The sequence below is a fragment of the Palaemon carinicauda genome, chromosome 6 (genome assembly GCF_036898095.1).
Source record: "Palaemon carinicauda isolate YSFRI2023 chromosome 6, ASM3689809v2, whole genome shotgun sequence".
Taxonomy (NCBI): Eukaryota; Metazoa; Arthropoda; class Malacostraca; order Decapoda; family Palaemonidae; genus Palaemon; species Palaemon carinicauda.
Genome location: NC_090730.1, coordinates 23,348,121 through 23,365,620, shown reverse-complemented (window position 1 = coordinate 23,365,620; position 17,500 = coordinate 23,348,121). Strand labels below are relative to the sequence as shown.

Below are 17,500 nucleotides of genomic sequence, written 5' to 3'. Positions count from 1 at the left end.
AAGGGGACGTAAACTTTGTCTTAAATATTACAAGTCGACCCTCGGTTCAGACTGCCTCAGCTGGGCCTCCTTCTCTCTCTCTCTCTCTCTCTCTCTCTCTCTCTCTCTCTCTCTCTCTCTCTCTCTCTCTCCTCTCCTCTCTCTCTGTTTGGAATTGTTTTCGGAAATGGAATAGCAAATATCAATTGTAATTATCTGTTATGCGTCTCTCTCTCTCTCTCTCCTCTCTCTCTCTCTCTCTCTCTCTCTCTCTCTCTTTGTGTGTTTGGAATTGTTTTCGGAAATGGAATAGCAAATATCAATTGTAATTATCTGTTATGCGTCTCTCTCTCTCTCTCTCTCTCTCTCTCTCTCTCTCTCTCTCTCTCTCCTCTCTCTCTCTCTCTCTCTCTCTCCATAGAATGTTTTAAGGGGCTGGGCACTCTCTCTCTCTCTCTCTCTCCTCTCTCTCTCTCTCTCTCTCTCTCTCTCTCTCTCTCTCTCTCTTTGTGTGTTTGGAATTGTTTTCGGAAATGGAATAGCAAATATCAATTGTAATTATCTGTTATGCGTCTCTCTCTCTCTCTCTCTCTCTCCTCTCTCTCTCTCTCTCTCTCTCTCTCTCTCTCTCTTTGTGTGTTAGTATACGTTTTATCTAACCATTCTCCTCCTCTTCTCTTCTTCTCCTCTCCCTTCTTATTCATCCTGAATTACTGTTATGCCTTCCGCATTTTCCTCATTGAGGGAGGGCGGTATATTTTATAGCTCGTTTCTGAAAAATGATAGACTGTCAATGGTAGCCCATACTCATAACACGGTTTTCCCATTATTGCGTAGGTTCTCTCTCTCTCTCTCTCTCTCTCTCTCTCTCTCTCTCTCTCTCTCTCTCTCTCTCTCTCTCTCTCTCTCTCTCTAAATTACGTCTTATATATAGATATTTATTTATTTATTTGTATATATATATATATATATATATATATATATATATATATATATATATATATATATATATATATATATCTATAATATATATATATATATATATATATATATATATATATATTAACTTAACATTACCAACATTAGAATTTCATGATAAATATTCATTAATTGTTCTCGACCTGGAAATAACCTGCTTATATTATTACCATTGTAATAAACATTAAGATATATTTCTATGTCTATATATACCTAATTAGTTTATATATATACTGTATACACACACACATATATATATATATATATATATATATATATATATATATATATATATATATATATATATATATATAAAACCACTTGTAAACGACAATCTCCCATACATTGCCCAAACTGCCATGTGGTAGTTATGGAAGGGGAAGGCTAGAATATATCACAATGATAATGTGATTTTCAAGTTAATTAAAATTCAAGCGTTATGGAATTAGAATATTTATATTTAATTCAATGTGTTTGTTTGTTTACATTCAAATATATAATCCTAAAATTAAAAAAAAAATTAAAAATTATATGCAACTGCTCCCAGCCACTCGCAACATCTGGCGAGCCAACTCAGAGAGCAAAGCCTTAGATTGTTTTACAATTTCTCTGCGAGTTCCTTTTTTTTTTTTTTTTTTTTTCCCGGGGGGGGATTTTGTGTATTTCAATTTCAACATTATTTATTGCAGGCAAACTGCGTGCATTGCGAGAAACATCATTTTTTTTTATTATTGTTATTATTATTATTATTATTATTATTATTATTACTTGCTAATCTACAACCCTAGTTGGAAAATCAGGATGCTATAAGCCCAGGGTCACCAACAGTGAAAATAGCACAGTGAGAAAGGAAAGAAGAAAAAATAAAATGTTTTAAGAACAGTAACAACATTAAAATGAATATTTCCTATATAATCTATAAAAACTATAACAAAATAAAAGGAAGAGAAATATGATAGAATAGTGTACCGGAGTGTACCCTCAAGCAAGAGATCTCTTACCCTAGACTGTGGAAGGCCATGGTACAGCGGTACAGAAAATCATTAATAGGTTTTTATAAAACCTCCAATATGAGTTCTTTATAAAACATCTATTTCTTTCTAGTTTACCCTTCCGTGTTTCCATTATTTTTTCCTTCTTTTCCTTCTTTATTATTTTATTTAGTCTCTTCTATAAAAAGACGTTCATTTTGTTTCTTGTCATTGATAAAGAATTAAATGGAAATGTCACTAGGGAAAACTCAGAAAAAATTTAGGAGAAAATTCATTTTTTCGTTTTCTCAAATATATTCCTTTGTATCTTTTCAAGACGTATTTAAGCATTGTGGCCGTATACTAAAATGCCGACGTATTTAAAGTTTATTCATTTCATATAAGAACACTGCTTGATTTTATTCATCATAAACGCTGAAATTTTATATCCACTTTGATAAAGATTCGAGATTCTCCCCATTTTTATACATATATATATTATATACTCGTGTACGCTACCCGTCAGAAATCACTGCTAAAGATTTAGATATGCAAACACAGATTCAATTCTTCCCACCCCCTAACCACTTAAAGGTTTAAAGGCTGTTCATGAATGGCAGAGGCAAGGGACCGTGACATTGCCCTATCAGGCAGGACAATGCCCTAGAGACTGACCATATTACACATGATCGGCGCCCAAGCCCCCTCTCCACCCAAGCTAGGACCAGGGAGGGCCAAGGAATGGCTGCTGATGACTCAGCAGATAGACCTATAGGCTTCCCCAAACCCCCCATCCTTAGCTCACAAGGATGATGAGGTTGCAGAGACCAAAGAAACTAAAGACTTTTGGCGGGACATGAACCCCAGTCTCGTATTCACTAGTCAGTGACGTTACCACACGGCCACCCCAACCCGTAGGAATAATGATTAATGATGAACTGAGCAACCAGAGTTGTAGTAACAACATAGATTGTTTGTAGATTTAGTCCATTCTGATGAATAATTTGACCAGGAGAGTTAGATATATATATATATATCAAGGCTTATCATAGAAAACCAAATGAAAAAATACAGAATCAGTAGACCGAATGAAATAGGAAAATTATATAATTTGTACTAATTTTAGAAACCACCTAATCTACCCCACAAGTTCAGTCTTATAACATAAGCAAACAGTGAATACTTAAGACACTGAAGCATCTAATTCTCTTATGCAGTGTGTGGCCGACGAAACCCAGTGACCAGGATTGTTGGAGGCCAACCGACAACAGTGCACGAATACCCTTGGCAAGTTGGGTTGACGTCAGCTACATCTAGCAGACCATATTGTGGCGGTTCTATCATCTCCAACGAGTGGATCCTGACAGCATCTCATTGTGTCGACGGGTAAGAGGACTACCATTGGGGTAGGACTAATGCTATCTCATTTTATCTGGGAAGATTGACTATTTATGAACGTGTTTCAGATCATATCCGGTGACTTGACTTGAAAATTAGTCATAGTATTAACACCTCATCAATTGCTTTGGATTTCAACCAATCTCAAAATGTTCTCGTAAAGTGTACAAAAAAAAAAAAAAAAAAAAAAAAAGAAAAAAAAAAATTTTTTAAAACTCTATGAAAAAAATAGATTTAAAAGTTCAGGCAATATCTTTTTCATGACTTTCGAAGCAGAATAAGAACTGTCGTGGGAATATATTGACTAAATTCAACTTTGCAAGTTTGCTGCCTTATTTTATTGCTGAAGAGGGAATTTCATTGACTAATAACTGCTTTTTTGCAAATATTAAACAATGCATAAAAACTTTTTCAATGAGATTATAAAAAATAAAAAAAATGTAAAACGTAGTACCAATTCCTCATTAAAAACGTTTATTTTATTCTTATAATGGCGAAATTGACCTTTTCAAGCAGGAATGACTGTTGTTACTAACAACAATCCAATTCCCTTTCCAGATCCATTGAATCAAACGTCTATGTAGTCGTTGGAGAACACGACTATTCCACATTAACTGAAACAACAGTTAGACAAAAGATCCAAGCCTCAAGGGTAAGTCGGTAAACTTCTGGATAGTTCTGGCAAAATATTTTATTAGAAATTCTCTTTAACAAAAGTCATGAAATTAGTTAAGGCTCTTCTATTTGCTATACACTTTTCTTAAACAGGAAATCTTTCTAGATGTATTGCTATAAATCTTGTATGTTATCCTTGAAAGAAGAGTAAATTTGAAATAAATACAGTACAATTTTCCTGATTTCAAAATACTGGTTTTATAATGACAGATATCTTTCAAAATCTAAGAAAATAGAATATGGAAAATAAGTTTAATCAATCAATCTCGTTACAGATCATCATGCACCCAAGTTACGACAGAAACACTCTTGACAACGATATGGCGTTGATCAAACTGTCCTCTCCGCTCACCTTCCCTTCTGACAACAAGATTGCCCCTGTGTGTCTTCCAGATGCAGGCAATGCCTATAGTGATGTGACTGCTACAGTTACAGGCTGGGGAACATTACAGTCAGGTTTGTACACTTGTAATAAGTTTTAACTTCTGTGAAATCTTTGTTCAACTCAAGCAGTAAAGATCAGTCAATTATCATAGCAGAGAAATATTTTGGAGTAGATCACATTCTGCACATGCACCTTCAGTACAGTCTATTCACGGAGTTTCCTTATTTTTTATTTATTCCTTCAAGAAATTGATTCCAGGAACTACACGATTTCAGCCTTTAGGTATAAACGGAATAAACTATTTCGTTTCCAAATTTAGTAATGCTTGAAACAAAAATTGTGAAGAATCCTTGAATTATTCTGTGCGTTAGACTTTTATTCTATCTTACATTTAAAAATTATGCCGAAGTAAGATTAGGTTGTTATTATTACTTCTAAAGTTTTGCTAAGATCTTTATAAAAAGAATCAGACATGAAAAACACAATCATAAGAAAGAGAAGCAGGAGTAAGGCTCAATCTCAAAAAAATAATAACCGTCTCTTAAAAGATGGAACGTTATATGACTCAGGACAAACAAAAGTAAGAAGAGAATATCAGAGCTTGGCACTGGTGGGACAAACCAGTCACAGAACCTTTAATTAAGATCTCTTATTTCTAAAGTTTTGGAGATATATGAAAACTGTTACCAGTCTATATGATAGGACAGCATTGCAGAATATAGGCAAATATAATGCTCATAGAAAATGGGTAGCAGAATGTTTTTGAGCACAACCAAGAGAAGAGTAAGGAGTAGTCACGGACCAAAGAAATGCAGTTGACTCATTCTTACTAAGTAAAGCGATGGAAGATTAATCACCCAGAAATAAGAGAGCAATAAACCAAGCGGATATAATGAGACTGAGAGAATCTCTTTGAAACTTTGAGGAAGGACAACTTTGAAGAACTATACAACTAAGTCACCCAAAGGACTTTCTAGTCATATAAGACCTTGAGAATCAAGGCAATGTCTGTTGATATCTCATGAAGGAGACCTGTAGGTTTCAATCCTTCCACAAACAAAGGAAGATCGTAGTCCGGTGGTCATCTGTCGTGACTTGAACTCAGGACACACAAAGTGTGAGGGAGTAGTCAACTATATCGCTGAGCTACCGTTACCCTGAAATGGCAGGTTGACTTGGCCAACCTATTTAGTGATTTGTTGAAAATTTTATTATCCAGTATATAAGAAATAATAAATATGTTGGGACAAATTTCCTCTATTTTTTTTTTTTATCTCCATTTTTTCTTACAAGTGCAGTATTGTGTATATAACCATTTTACTTGACAGGTGGTAGTCAACCTAATGTACTTTATGAAGTGGATGTTCCAACAATGACCAACTCAAGGTGTCAACAGTTTTTAAGTGGTATCACAAGTAACATGATCTGTGCTGGATTGGATGCCGGAGGAAAAGATTCTTGTCAGGTTTGTTGAGTCACGACAATAAAATTACATTATAAAATTAAGTTTGATTAGTATCTACATATTTTGAATACCATTTTTAAAGACATGCTGAAGAACTTGTTTGACTTCAATGTTCCCAGTTAAAAATGCTTTTAATTATTTAGACACAAGGTCATAAGGACAGTCAATTTTATTCATAAATTACAAACAGCTGCAGACTACTTTAGGAGTGTAGAGAAAGTATTGGCCATAACAGACATAGCGATAGTTGGAAGAATGAGGAGAAAGTTAAGTGTTTTATTAGATCTTGCCAACAGCCTCCGTACTATCTTTAACAAAAGTATTTCTTGTAAACCAGAAAATATTACAACCTCAAACATAACTTGTATCAGTAGAGTCAAAAAATAGATTTTTCCATTTTCAGAGTGATTCCGGTGGTCCAATGGTGACTGCAGGTAACACAGCTCAAACATTCATGGTGGTGATTGGAGTGGTCTCTTGGGGCTATGGCTGTGGTGATGCAAACAGTCCTGGAGTGTATGCAAGAGTAGGCAGTAAGTGAAATACTAAGAAATTTGTTTGAATGATTTCCATAAGAAAAATTATGATACATCACTGACCGAAAGTTTTTAATGTCCAGCATAAAGGTTGACACAAAAACAGAATGGTATTCTTGTTACCAACTAAACAAATAAAAAAATCACAAGTAAAGGGTGATGAATATTAAATTGACAGACAATAAAAAAGAAGGAAAATTTGGTCAGCAAATGAAAATGTGATTAAAAGAGCAGCACAATTTTAAAGATTAAATAATCATGTGACTTATGGTAATCTAAACCTTTCAAAACATAAAACCAGTGAGCAAGTTCCTATATTAACTGTCAGTAAGTACAAGTAAAAGCAAAGAGTACTTTGTCAACTGAACTTACAATAATATTTCAAGATCAAACGAAAATATAATTAGATTTAATGACTTTAATATTAGCATCATTATCATGAATATTGATAAGCATTGACAAGTAAACCCACAAGTCAAAGAAGCTATTAGGAACTTATCATGTCTAGAGATTCATGTTACCAAAGGGAGTTTCAAAACTAGTGATTTTGCCAATAAGGTGAAACAAGATGTCAAAGATTATGAAAATAGAAAAATAGATAGATAAATGAGGATTAAAAAAGATATTTGGGCCAATGAACAAGAGATAAAAAGACGAACAACCAACCTAATCAATATTAAGGTTTGATCTATTTAAAGTTGTCTTTGCGAATCTTATGATGAAATTGATTTTGCAAATGTGATATCTTTTTCAGACTATCTCTCTTGGATATCTACAAACATCGCAGGTTCTCAAACTTGCCCAAAGCCATAGAGGACACCTAATGGACTACATCAGACATTAATGCTATTACGTCAGCACAATTTGGCATTAATCTAATTTATTTAATCATGGAATTACCATTTTTTCTTTATGATTTGTTGTTAATTAATTCTTCTTTTTGAACAATTGTTGTAAATAAAATATATTGGCATTTAAAAAAATCTTTTATTTATCCTTACAAAAACAATACTGATTTCTAATCTATTGACCCTTGGGATCTCAGCCTCAAAGATGTCACTGAGACTGAGGGACTTTGTTCAACTTTCATCTAAAGATTTTTATATTTTATGGAAGAGTTTTCTTTAGCTAGAGATGAAAACTAATGTTCTGATCCCTTTTAAAGGGAAAACGTTTAATCCATCTAATGTTACAGACACGAAGACTTAAGCTGTTTCAAAATAACACTCAATAAGTAATATATCCAACAAGTTTAAACTTTCATCAAATTTCTATTTATATAAACTAGTTTAATTTGATAATAATAATTACTGTTTTTCCCCCAGTGGATGATGGCCCTGACCTCAGATGGTTTCCGATGGAGTGGAACAATGCTGAGGAAGAGTATGTCCAAGTGACTAAAGCTCCCTTGTCCGAAGATCTGTTGAAGCCTGCCATCCTGAGTAAGCTAAACCCCTCTCCTGGAGAAAGTTTATCATCGTCGTAATAGCTCATCCGTGTCCTTGCAAGAGTTGAAGGATGGATTATAAGAGCATGCACACACGAAGGAACTAGCAAAACTATTGACGGAGCCAACCAAAGACCGGCTTCCTGTAAAACCTTCTAACACTGAAGGAAACAGATATTCAACCATGAAAAGGGCTAAGCCCTTCCCTAGAAGAAACAGCAGTGCTCTTAAGCCTAAGACACCATCCATACCAACCCACAATCCAGCAAAACCCACTCAGAAGCAAGCACCAGAGCCTGCCAGAGTTCTCCCACTAGCAGATAATGCTGTTTGGCGCAATTGTCTTTTCTGTGACCACGACAGTCATTCATCCATGAAATGCCCCAATTCCCCAATTCAAATAGTCGATTGATGCAGGTGAACCAACTAGGACGTTGCACTAAATGTCTTTCGTTGTAACATGTTGCCCGCGGGTGCACCGCCTATGTTTCATGCCACAATTGCAAACGTGGTCACAAAGTGCTTCTCTACCCCAACATCTTGAGTGTGAGTCACCAGCCTGGTGGTCCAAGAGCAGACCCACCTCCTGTTCAACTTAACCATATAGCCTGGAGTGGGACTGAACCAACCAACCATGTGAACGAAATAAACCCTGCTGTTCTACCCACCTTCACTAGTGATCTAGTTAAGGGAAAACTTAAACACTCCACTTGAGTTTCCCTGGATTACAGTGCCCAACACACATTTTTGCATCCCAAAGTTGTCAATTCATTGAACCTTGCTTCTGTCAGAAAAATCGTGTTACGACTTAACTTATTTAACATGGACAAGCAACCGCAATGTTCAGACTTAGTACAGTTCAATTTGAAAATTGGTCGCCGCAAGCATAAGGTCATTGCCAACGTCAACGCGAACGTGGGCAAGAACGTAAGGATGCCTAGATATACCCATGCAGTTCTCACTCCAGAGGCTAGTGGTCTATGTCTTGCAGACAGATAACCCGATGACAATGCAACTGGCGCAGAGATCATCCTCGGAGCCGATTATCTTCCCGACTCCTTATGTGCACTCAAAACAACAAGGGGGTCAACTTGTTCAGTACACCCAGTGGATACGTGGTTTGGGAAGAGCTGCCAGATTGGTCACAGGAAAGGACAGATCCCCCGAAAGTCGATAGCCTGTTTCTCACACTAAACCGCTGCAGCGTAGCAGACCTCGTACGAGAGGAGTTCCCCGTTGAGAATCTTTGGAAACTCGATGCTGTGGGCATAAGCAATGAACCCTTCAGCCATCTTCAGGCACAGTCCATTGATATCTTCAACCGTACTACACGGTGCGCAAACCTGAGATACCCGGTGCAATTGACCTTCAAGAGCAATAGCCAACCGGAGATTGATTTTGGTAGAGCTTTTGCCCAGCTGATGTCCCTTAATAAATCTAAGGACCCTCGGTTAATCACCAAGTGCCAGTCCATCTTTGACGAGTACACAAAGGAGGGCTTCATTGAGCAGGTTGAAATGGAACCTCATGGTGATGGTCAATTTCAGTCCATGATTCCCAGGGCTAGGGAGAAGCCATTTAGTTCGATTGCCGACATTTCTGAGGCTTTCCTGTGAATAGAAATCACCCAGGAACACCGTGATTACTGTCGGTTTCTTTTCTTTAAGGATTCCAGTATGGCAGAGGCTGTCGGGTACCACTTCAAGGTAGTCCTGTTTGGTGTCACATAGAGCCCATATTTGCTCAACCAGACAATCCAACACCATCTGGATGCTCAAACGAGTAGTCTTGCCTCACAGCTCAAAACTAGCTTCTACGTCAACAACTTCCAACGTTGCTGCGACTCGCCCACGGATATCCCTAGCGAAAGACCGTCTTTAGAAAAAAATCATGCTCATAGACAACTAATGCCCATGTCTCGGGAGACTTCTCCGAAACAGGCTCCCAAGATTACCTCGGTCTGGACTGGAACACCGCTGATGACACATTAGGTGTCAAACTCCCCTCAGAACTCATGTTTGAGGACTACTTGCACGTTAACACCAAAAGGAAGATTGTCTCTCTGTTCTCGTCCACTTATGACCCTATTGGCCTGATCTCGCCAGTCACTGTCCTAGGCAAGTCTTTAATTCAAAAACTCTGGATGACGGATCAGAGTTGGGATTCCGGCCTTAGCACAGACTTGATCCATGAGCTCGGGGCCATTCTTAAAAGGTAAAAGGGTCTTAAGAACATTAAGGTGCCTCGCAATGCACATCAGGGTCATCAGCTTCGTTACATGCTTTTGAAAATACCTTCTGAGTGGCTGCCTACGTGGTCACAGCTGAAGGTAAATGCCAGCTCCTCACAGCCAATGCACGAGTTGCTCCTAAATTACTTAGTCAGATGTGGAGTTTTTAAGTCTCTGGACAGAGAAGACTTCATTATCAGAGGGAAGCTTCGTGAACTGCAGTACCAAAGTTATTGCCAGGGAGCTGTGCCCTCGGGTGTTAGTGCTCCTATCCTCCCCTGTTGATCCTTGTTGCTTGCTGCAGGGAGACTTACCCGGACAAAGTTCCCACTCATTTTTAACAATCATACAATTCCCTACATTCTATAATTAGCCTTGATATATATATATATATATATATATATATATGTATATATACATATGTATATATATATATATATATATATATATATATATATATATATATATATATATATATATATATGTGTGTGTGTGTGTATATATATATACATATATATATATATATATATATATATATATATATATATATATATATATATATATTCTGTATATACATACATACATATATATGTGTGTGTGTGTATTGCAGATAACCTTTCAATCGTTGATATGAACATTAAGTTATGGAGGACACTCATAATAATATTTGATAGTTTATAGTCACCACAGGGATTCCGAGTGAAATAAGCCCCGCCCCCTCATGACGTCATAGCCAATTATGTTGTCTACCACATTAGCAGTGGTAACAATGCATACTATACCCTTAAAGTGGTTATGTTAGTATAGCTACTAACATGAGAGACAACGTGATTGACTATGACGTCATCAAGGGTTGGGGCTTATTTTGTCTAGAATCTTTGCAACGACTTATAGATAAGGGAGAAAAATGGCATTGAAATCATAAGCAGATATAAATCTATTCTTAGACATTCATATATAAGCGTTTATATTGATATTGTTCAGGTTTATTCTTTCAATCTTCTGTTATCTGAACAATTATCATCAATACACGAAATTTCTCTAATTCTTTATTAGCTGCGGTTGCTCACTCTCGCATGAGTTACATAGAAATACTGAGTTTAGCAAAGACTCCTGTATTTCTTATAAAATAACTATCCTTTATTATGCATGGTAATTGATCCATAGGGTTTTACCTATGGAAATATTTGAATTCTTAAATAGTAACTTTTATTTGCATGATTCCCGCGACATCAAGATGATAAGAGTAATAAGAACAGTACATATAGATTTTCATTTGTTCACATAAGAAGACAAACTAAACAACTCTTATGAAGATAAGAAAAAACATCTTTGATATAGAATCTAGACAGGAATTAGACTTTAGTAATCCTTAAGAGATGAAACCCTTCCAAGGTGCACAGGAATATGACAGAAAAGCTGAAAAGTAGTTTGGCTTGTCTTAAAAAAGAACTGTTATTGTCCCTCCACTAACATTCGAAGAGAAAATTTAACTCAGATAAGAGGATAATCGACTTAAAACTTAAGATGCATTACTTGAAGTAGAATCTTTCCTTTGAATTCGTTACGGCACTGGATTGTTTGTCCAGTTTCATGTGCAAGCCTCCTTTGCTTGCATGCAGTTCGTCAACACTGCTTGCCTTGGCTGAAGGATACTTAGAAGCTGAGGAGCGTCCTTCGAAAGGGAATATGTAGTTTTGGAAGTATTAGGATGAAGGTAGATGACGATACCAAATCTGTTGGGGTAGAATTTTATAATGGCTTCACTGCTTCCATCTTTAGCAGTGTTTAATTATCTTCCCACTATGGAGAGGGCGCTGCTCAATAGGGGATTGGATAGCCCAAGGCTATCCAACTGTCCCAAAGATCTCGGATAAGTTTTTCTGGTGGTTGGTTTGAAAGAGGGACAATTATGACTATTCAATTCTGCTGAGACGATCGTATTGTGCGCACACCTTTGGTGGTATTGGTTATTGACTGGGAAAAGATGGAGACACATTTCCTTGAAGATTTTATCTGGACGACTGAGTTTCCTCAATTGGATGAGGAGGGACAGTCACGCAGAGTGGGCTTTGAATTTAACGTAGTTGACGCTGATCCATTTCATAAAGTTAATGAAGAGAAGGTAAGCAATAAGGAAATAGGTTACTAGATAAATCTTTGTTCATGCCATAGCTATACTTCAGATAGGATGGGGTTTGTTGAAATACGAAATGATTAAAAAGAGGAAATTGGAGGACAAAGGCATCGTTGGAGAGAGAGAGAGAGAGAGAGAGAGAGAGAGAGAGAGATTCCACATTTCAAAACAAAACTTAGTTATCAAATGTACATCTAGAGGTCTATTTTTACAGGTATTGCAAACTCAACCACCTTTTACTTAAAGGAGTGGAAACAATTTTATGAAGGCAAAGTTTAGACCGAGAAGGAAAGATACTACAGACCTCGGTTTCTCTTGCACAGTTACAGCCTCAGATTCAAGTAAACAACACATCTAATTGAGGTTCTCATTTTCACCGACAGGTGGATCTCAAGGTCCTGTAGTTCATGTTTTATTTTTCATTCTGCTGGCAGATTTTTCACATTTTATACATTCAACAATTAGTGTCATCATTATTGACATTTTAACACTAGATATCCAAAGTTTCCTTTCCTCCTAAATTCGTCAATATTCTTCCTCTTCCCATTTCTCAGGAATCAATCTAATTTTCTCGCTCCTAGTTTTAGGAACCTGACTTACGTATTGCCATTAGTTTTAAGTGTTACTTCGTAGTTATGCTCAAGTAAAATATTTGGTGAGTAATAATTCTAAGGAATCGCTCTTATACCACAAGGATTATTTTATATGTTATATCTGTCCATCGAGATTTCTATAAGATACAGTGTTAACTTCCCTGTAATCTTTAGACCCACCATCAGTTGTGAATCCTACTGTAACATATGACAAAGATTTAACCAAACCTCTTCAGTGAGAAGATGAAGGTCACAATCAAAGTTGGTACCTAAATTTCAAACTTGATCGTCATCTTTAACCTTTGTTATGATTGGCAGAGGGAAAGTAATAGTTATAACCAATTGTATCTCACTTTGCATAGAGACCATCTCCGGTGATTAGGACGGAAGAAAGCCTGCATCTTCTCAGCCTAAAATCATTGCAAGTAATCATATGGTTGAGTTATCAGACGAACCCTGCAAAGGATAATGTTCGTGAAGAGAGGAGCCAGGTAGACGAAGATATGTTACTGAACATTATAAACGAATAGTAGAATAACTATCCATTGCCAACGTAGTTGTGGCAAGACAAAAGATATGACTGAAATAATGATGATAATATAGTTTTGAGGTGGTTGGGTAAATAGAGGCTTTTAGGATTGCATTTCATGCTTTTCATATAAGGAGACGAGAGGTAAAGAGATAACAGTTTATAGTTGATGATTTCAATATGTTTTGGGAAGAACTGTCTTCGTGGCTGAAGGAATACAGTCATCCTTCAATATTCCCTGGTTCGGTCATTCGCCATAATAACTCTATAACCTAGTAAATAAAAATTAAGAAAATACTCGTTTCTTTTTCAACTCACCTGAAAGGTCCATCGGCATCTGCTGCCCACTGGATACCATTTTGGGTAATTCTGAGACTGGATGGTAACGGTCTCGCCAGGTGCCAGGACATGACTGCCACATGGAAGGGAGCTTGCTGAGTTGTGGGCAGAAGAATGATAAATGTGAGAGTGAATATGGAACTAAAATCTGTTTTCAAAGAACTCTTCTCGACGGAAAAACTAACTTATTTCCATTACTGGAAAAGTCAAGAGACATAACATTAGCACAAGCTTAATCACTTTCCTCTGTAAATGATGAAAGTTAAAGCAGATATTTCTTGCTTTTTTCAAATATCTATTTAAAATATCTAAATGGCTCTGATTTTGAGAAAGTTTAGATTTTCATAGGTTTAATGAAAGTTTTACTTTACTAAAGAAGATAATCTTGAGAGTACCTTGTCTGTCGCCACCTGACATCTGCCTCAGCTCATCGAAGACTCGTTGCATCTCGCCCAGTCTGGGCTCCTTGTGGGGGGTGCTGGGGGGGGGGGGGGGGTGATGGATGATGAGCGGAATAGAAAGATAGATAGAAGGAAAGAAATATACAATAAAGGTAAATGGTGATGTGATTGTAAAACAGTGTAGATACTATTGCATTTGCTTATGATTGTGTAGAATGTGTATATTGCAGACATAAGGTCTGCAAATACTTATACAACTGATAATTTACTGAATAACCAAGTAACAGGCAAAGATTTTCTCATATAATTTAATGAAAATAAATAGCTGGAATAGATATGATATATATTAAATATAAAATTCATTAAACATAGATCCTGGTTTACTTTCCACTTCTTAATGTGGCTTTTTATTTATTATGGTTACAATTATTAATGTGGCCGCGGGGGCATAAAAACAATTAGAATAGCGCAACGTTATCACAGCGTGTCGTAAGAGGCGACTAAAAAGGACGGGACTAGGGGGCTAGGAACCCCCTCTCCTGGATCTATAATCCTGCGAGACATCGACAAAGAGATGGAGCTGGGGGGAGAGTGACTGCTCCCCGCACTCTAGTTTTGGAGTGTTTGAATGTGCGTGGATGTAGTACGATAGAGAGTAAAAGATGTGAGATTGGAAGTATGTTTACGAATAGAAGGATGGATGTATTGGCCTTGTGTGAGACAAAGATAATAGGAAAGGGTGAAGTGATGTTTGGTGAAATGTCTGGTAGAGTGTCAGAGATTGAAAGGGGAAGAGCGAGAGAGGGTGTGGCTTTATTGCTGAGTGAATGGATGACAGGTAAAGTAGTGAAATGGAAGGAGATATCATCTAGGTTAATGTGGGTAAGGGTTAGGTTGGGTAGGGAATGTTGGGCGTTTGTCAGTGCGTATGGGCCAGGTAGTGAGAACAGTGAAGAAGAGCGGAATGAGTTCTGGAATGAATTAACTAGGTGTGTAAAAGGACTGGGTAGAAGGAATTATGTAATTGTCATGGGTGACTTAAATGCTAGAGTGGGCGCTGGAGAGGTAGAAGGTGTCATTGGGAAGTATGGCGTACCAGGTGAAAATGAGAGTGGTGAGAGACTGGTAGATATGTGTTGAGCAAGAGATGGTGATAAGTTCTAGCTTTTTCAAAAAGAAAGATAAAAATAAGTATACATGGGTAAGAGTGGCAAATGGAAGAGTAGTAGAAAGGGCATTAATGGATTATGTGTTGATAACTAAAAGAATGTTTGGAAGATTGAAAGACGTGCACATGTTTAGGGGTATGGCTAATGGTATGTCTGATCATTTTTTGGTGGAAGGAAAATTAGTTGTAGCAATAGAGTGGGGAATAGAGTAGGTGGATGTAAAAGGGAGCTAGTGGGGGTTGAAGAGCTAAGAAAACCGGGGGTAAAATGTAAATATCAGGAAAGGTTGAAAATGGCATATGACGAAGTGAAAGTAAGAGAAACTGGTAATTTAGAGGAGGAGTGGAAGTTAGTAAAAGAAAATTTTGTTGGGATTACATGTGATGTGTGTGGCAAGAAGGTTGTTGGAGGCAGCATGAGGAAGGGCAGTGAATGGTGGAATGAAGGAGTGAAGGTAAAAGTGGAAGATAAAAAGAGGGCTTTTGAAGAATGGCTGCAGAGTAATAGTATAAAAAAGTATGAAAAATATAGAGAGAAAAATGTGGAAGTAAAGCGCAAGGTACGTGAGGCAAAGAGGGCAGCTGACCTGAGGTGGGATCAGGGATTGGGTCATTCATATGAAGAGAATAAGAAGTTTTGGAAAGAAGTGAAGAGAGTAAGGAAGGCTGGCTCAAGAATTGAAGAGACAGTGAAAGATGGAAATGGAAGGCTGTTAAAAGGAGAGGAGGCAAGGAAAAGGTGGGCAGAATATTTTGAAAGTTTACTGAATGTTGAGGATAATAGGGAGGCAGATATAATTGCTGTTGCAGGTGTTGAGGTGCCGGTGATGGGAGATGAGAATGAGAGATTACGATAGAGGAAGTGAGGAGAGCACTAGATGAAACAAGAGTAGGAAAAGCATCTGGTATGGATGGTGTGAGAGCTGAGATGTTGAAGGAAGGGGGTGTGACTGTACTTGAATGGTTGGTGAGATTGTTTAATATGTGTTTTGTGTTGTCAATGGTACCAGTCGATTGGGTTTGTGCATGTATTGTACCCGCTATATAAGGGTAAGGGAGATGTGCATGAGTGTTGTAATTCAATAGGTATTGGTTTGTTGAGTGTAGTTAGAAAAGTGTATGGTAGAGTAATAGGATTAAGGATAAAACAGAGAATGCAATCTTAGAAGTACAGGGTGGTTTTAGAAGAAGTAGGGGTTGTATGAATCGGATTTTTACAGTTAGGCAGGTATGCGAGAAATATTCAGCAAAAGGTAAGGGAGTGTATGTTGCGTTTATGGATCTGGAGAAAGCGTATGACAGAGTTGATAGGGAAGCAATGTGGAATGTGATGAGGTTATATAGAGTTGGTGGAAGGTTGTTGCAAGCAGTGAAAAGTTTCTAAAAAGGTAGTAAAGCATGTGTTAGGATAGGAAATGAAGTGAGTGATTGGTTTCCGGTGAGAGTGGGGCTGAGACAGGGATGTGTGATGTTGCCGTGGCTGTTTAACTTGTATGTTGATGGAGTGGTGAGAGAGGTGAATGCTCGAGTGCTTGGACGAGGATTAAAACTGTTTGACGAGAATGACCATGAATGGGAGGTAAATCAGTTGTTGTTTGCGGATGATACTGTACTGGTTGCAGACGTGGAAGAGAAGCTTGGCCGATTAGTGACAGAATTTGGAAGGGTGTGTGAGAGAAGGAAGTTGAGAGTTAATGTGGGTAAGAGTAAGGTTATGAGATGTACGAGAAGGGAAGGTGGTGCAAGGATGAATGTCATGTTGAATGGAGAGTTACTTGAGGAGGTGGATCAGTTTAAGTACTTGGGGTCTGTTGTTGCAGCAAATGGTGGAGTGGAAGCAGATGTACGTCAGAGAGTGAATGAAGGTTGCAAACTGTTGGGGGCAGTTAAGGGAGTAGTAAAAAATAGAGGGATGGGCATGAATGTAAAGAGAGTTCTATATGAGAAAGTGATTGTACCAACTGTGATGTATGGATCGGAGTTGTGGGGAATGAAAGTGATGGAGAGACAGAAATTGAATGTGTTTGAGATGAAGTGTCTAAGGAGTATGGCTGGTGTATCTCGATTAGATAGGGTTAGGAACGAAGTGGTGAGGGTGAGAACGGGTGTAAGCAATGAGTTAGCAGCTAGAGTAGATATGAATGTTTTGAGGTGGTTTGGCCATGTTGAGAGAATGGAAAATGGCTGTCTGCTAAAGAAGGTGATGAATGCAAGAGTTGATGGGAGAAGTACAAGAGGAAGGCCAAGGTTTGGGTGGATGGATGGAGTG

General features: G+C 37.6%; 1 protein-coding gene and 1 long non-coding RNA gene across 8 annotated transcripts in view; one reads left to right on the top strand and one right to left on the bottom strand.

The window, feature by feature from the left end:
• LOC137642507 (trypsin-like) overlaps positions 1-17,500 on the top strand; it is a 321,664-nt gene that overhangs the window by 280,201 nt on the left and 23,963 nt on the right. For 2 of the 7 annotated variants that reach the window (XM_068375130.1, XM_068375129.1), the window contains exon 11: positions 5,715-5,789. The exons of 1 other annotated variant lie outside the window; for it this stretch is intronic. In XM_068375130.1, coding sequence (XP_068231231.1) covers positions 5,715-5,789 — 75 coding nt within the window. Of the gene's footprint in view, positions 1-5,714; positions 5,852-6,254; positions 6,385-7,141; positions 7,236-17,500 lie in introns of those variants that run through there. 4 more of the 7 variants (XM_068375137.1, XR_011044793.1, XM_068375138.1 and 1 more) reach the window with 4 other exon arrangements.
• Positions 6,342-17,500, bottom strand: part of LOC137642511 (uncharacterized) — an 11,784-nt gene continuing 625 nt past the window's right edge. Inside the window, exons 2-4 of the long non-coding RNA XR_011044796.1 lie at positions 14,058-14,140; positions 13,642-13,757; positions 6,342-6,360 (exon numbers count right to left, since the gene is read on the bottom strand). This is a non-coding gene — a long non-coding RNA (uncharacterized lncRNA). The remainder of the gene's footprint in view (positions 6,361-13,641; positions 13,758-14,057; positions 14,141-17,500) is intronic.